Here is a 3020-nt window from a genome sequence, read left to right as displayed (position 1 = left end):
ACTCGGAGGCCAAGCCTTGTGGCTTCCTCCGACGTCATGAAGTTGTGTGTTGCTCCCGTGTCCACCAACACACGCGTCGTCTTGTCACCAGTCTTGACGTCGACGAACAATGATCCTCCTCCAACTTGAGCCTTAGGTTGTGGGAGGGTTGTCTGGATGGCATTCAGTAGACGGATGCATCCCATCGTTGCATCGTTACTCTCTTTGACCTTGTCCTCCTTGAAAGCCATGGCCTTAAGGGCCTTCCTTTTGTGGGCAATCTCGCATCATGTGAGGGCCGTCGCATAGGTAACAAGTGGGTTGCCAAGACTTACCTTTGCCTTTGTCATGCTTATCGGCTTTCTTCTCCTTCGGTTTGCTTGTCTCGGCCTTGTCCTTCGGCTTATGTTCTCCCCCACTTCTCTCATGGTTACCCTTCTTCCCCGTGGACTTGGAATCACCTTGGTGGCTTGATTTAAACTCAATCAAGGATTCGGCAGCGGCAATGGCATCAGACAATGTTTGCACGTGTCTCCTTTGTAGTTCGAGTTTTGCCCAATTTTGCAGTCCACTCATGAAGTACATGAGCTTGTCTTCCTCTAACATGTTGGGCACCTCGAATAACAAGCTCACGAAGGCGTTGACATAGTCTTTGACGCTCCCCGTTTGCTTGAGCCACCTTAGTTTCTCCTTGGCTTCGTACTTGGCATTTTGGGGATAGAAGTGCAACATAAGATCTTTCTTAAATTCATCCCAAGTGGTGAGAGAGAACGTACCTTGCTCAATTTCCATGCTCCGACGACGCCACCACATAAGGGCATTGTCAGCTAAGAACATGGTTGCCGTTGAGATTTTGGACTCGTCATCTTCAAGCTTCAGGTACTTGAAGTATCGCTCCACGTTCCACACGAATGTGTCGAGCTCCTTTGCTTCCCTCTTCCCATTATAGGATTTGGGTTTAAAGGAGTCGATTACCTTGGAGTCCAACGCCTTGATTTCCCTCGGCCCTTGCACGAATTGCTTCACGACTGCTTCTTTACAAAACGCCACATCTCCCTTAAGTTCCCTTGTGTCCTTTATCTCTTCTTGAAGCGCCACAAACCTTGCCTCTATGTTGTCAAGGTGAACCTGGACTTCCCTCCGCATCTTGTCTGCCATGGTGTTGAGAGCGCCAAGGAGCTCATCTCGTAGCCCTTCCACCAAGCCACGCAGTTCATCCTTACCATTGTCCACTATGGTTTGGATTTCCTCCTTGTCGACAACGTCCTCATCAAGTCGAGTATCGAACTCGAGTATGGTTCGTTCCATCTTCTCGAGTCGCTCTTCCATGGTCTCCATCGATGCTTGCAAGTCCTTTAACTTTGGCTTGCTCTTGGCAACGTCTTGGACCTCGACAGCACGCTCCCTTAGCTCGGAGACTCCGGACACCGTCTCTCCACTTGCCATATCCTACTTTCCTTCAAGTGATTCACGAACTAGGCTCTGATACCAGCTGTCACGGGATGACTCTTTAAGCCTTCCGCCCGTGCGGCACTTAGACTTGAATACCTCGATGAACAAGCTAAGTAAGCCTTCGAAGCCTCGCTTCCCCGGATCGAATCACAAAGAAAGCTAAGATAGCTTGGAGAATGCTAAGATCACTTAGAAGATGGGAGAAAGGAAGCTTTGTATTGAAAGTTAAGAGAACTTTACAATTGCTTACAATTCTTGGGATGGTTTGGCCAAATGGCCTTGCCTCCTATTTATAGGCCTAAGTCACCTCCTCTACTTACATCCAAAAATATCTAGCATAGTTCTAGATACAACTTGCCTAATCTAGATTATTCTAGGTGAGGCTTAAATATGTACACTTGTGTGGAATGTTCCGGAATGCCCTAGATTATCTTGAATGCTCCGCCACGTTCTTGATTTCTCCGGGACGTTCCAGAAGCTTCCATGAAGACAAGGCTTTATGGGCTTAGATATATGATGTCTTGGGCATTTTCTTTGTTTTTAACATGCGGCCCGTGACACAAGGTTCCCTAACTTGCCCATCCTTTTAGTTTTGAAGTATGACAATTTGATATACATACATACATATATATATATATATATATATATGTATATAGAGAACTTACATCTCTTGACAGATTGTGTTGCTAGATAGTTTTTCACTTACCTGATCAAAATAAAGTTTATCAGGTTATTTTGTCCAACTATTGATTTGTAACAACGTTATGTAAACACTTTTTATACACCATTTTTATAACACATTTAGTCCTGTATTTGAAGACTTATATACAATACTTATATTTCGTTTGACATTTCGCTGCAACGCGCGGGCTAAATCCCTAGTTAATGCTTAGGTTAAAATATATAGTAACATATTGACTCATCAACATATAAGCCCTAAATTAACAAGTTTACATCTTTAGCCAAGGCAACTATCATAGAATGATAAGTCTGCTTGATGGTAAAAATGCGACCCGGCTCTTCTAAAGCTATATTGTTGTTGGCTAGCTGGGCTTCAGACTCCTCCACTTCGTGGTTTACTTTCTTCACTTTCTCGAGCTTTTTGTATAGCTTGCTCGAGAAAGTCATCTGCTCAGCCTTCAGAGCAGAAAGTTGTTCCTCCAGTTTCTAGATCTCACAGTTACCACTATTATTCGATCCTCCATGGACGAATCCTCCTCCACCAGCTGCTGTAGAGTAGTGGAGGTCCGAGTGTGCTTCTCCTTGTAGCACCTCACCCTGTTAGCTTGCCTCTCGGCCTTAAGATGTTGATCCCTCAAGGCCCTTAAATGAAGGACTTATATTGCACCTTTGTCATCTGCTGGGCTTGGTATAATTCAGCGAGAGCTATCTCAACATCTTGAAGAGCCTTAAGGCTAAAAAAGGCAGAAAAGTCCCTTTGCATCCATTCTCTGAAGATCCTGCACTGATCTTGAAGATGTTGAGGCTCAGAATGGCGCCTTGTGGATCTCAGCTTTGTCATAATTTGCCCGAACTCTGTAACTAGTTCAAGCAAATAGACGGTTGGAAGAGAAGCCAAAGGAGGAGGC

The 3020-nt window shown here is 45.0% G+C and overlaps 1 protein-coding gene across 1 annotated transcript; it reads right to left on the bottom strand.

The window, feature by feature from the left end:
- Positions 1-234: 234 nt before the first annotated feature.
- Positions 235-1425, bottom strand: LOC139191508 (uncharacterized). Its single transcript, XM_070812394.1, has one exon. The coding sequence runs from the start codon at positions 1423-1425 to the stop codon at positions 235-237; it is 1191 nt and encodes a 396-aa protein (XP_070668495.1).
- Positions 1426-3020: the final 1595 nt, after the last annotated feature.

Source organism: Malus domestica, chromosome 14 (assembly GCF_042453785.1).
Source record: "Malus domestica chromosome 14, GDT2T_hap1".
Lineage (NCBI taxonomy): Eukaryota > Viridiplantae > Streptophyta > Magnoliopsida > Rosales > Rosaceae > Malus > Malus domestica.
The sequence above is the reverse complement of the archived record's forward strand: the minus strand, read 5'-3'. Positions and strand labels throughout refer to the sequence as shown.

What these genes read in the sequence shown, in the direction of transcription:
- LOC139191508 (XM_070812394.1), bottom strand. Translation starts at nt 1,425, where the DNA reads ATGGCAAGTGGAGAGACGGTGTCCGGAGTCTCCGAGCTAAGGGAGCGT.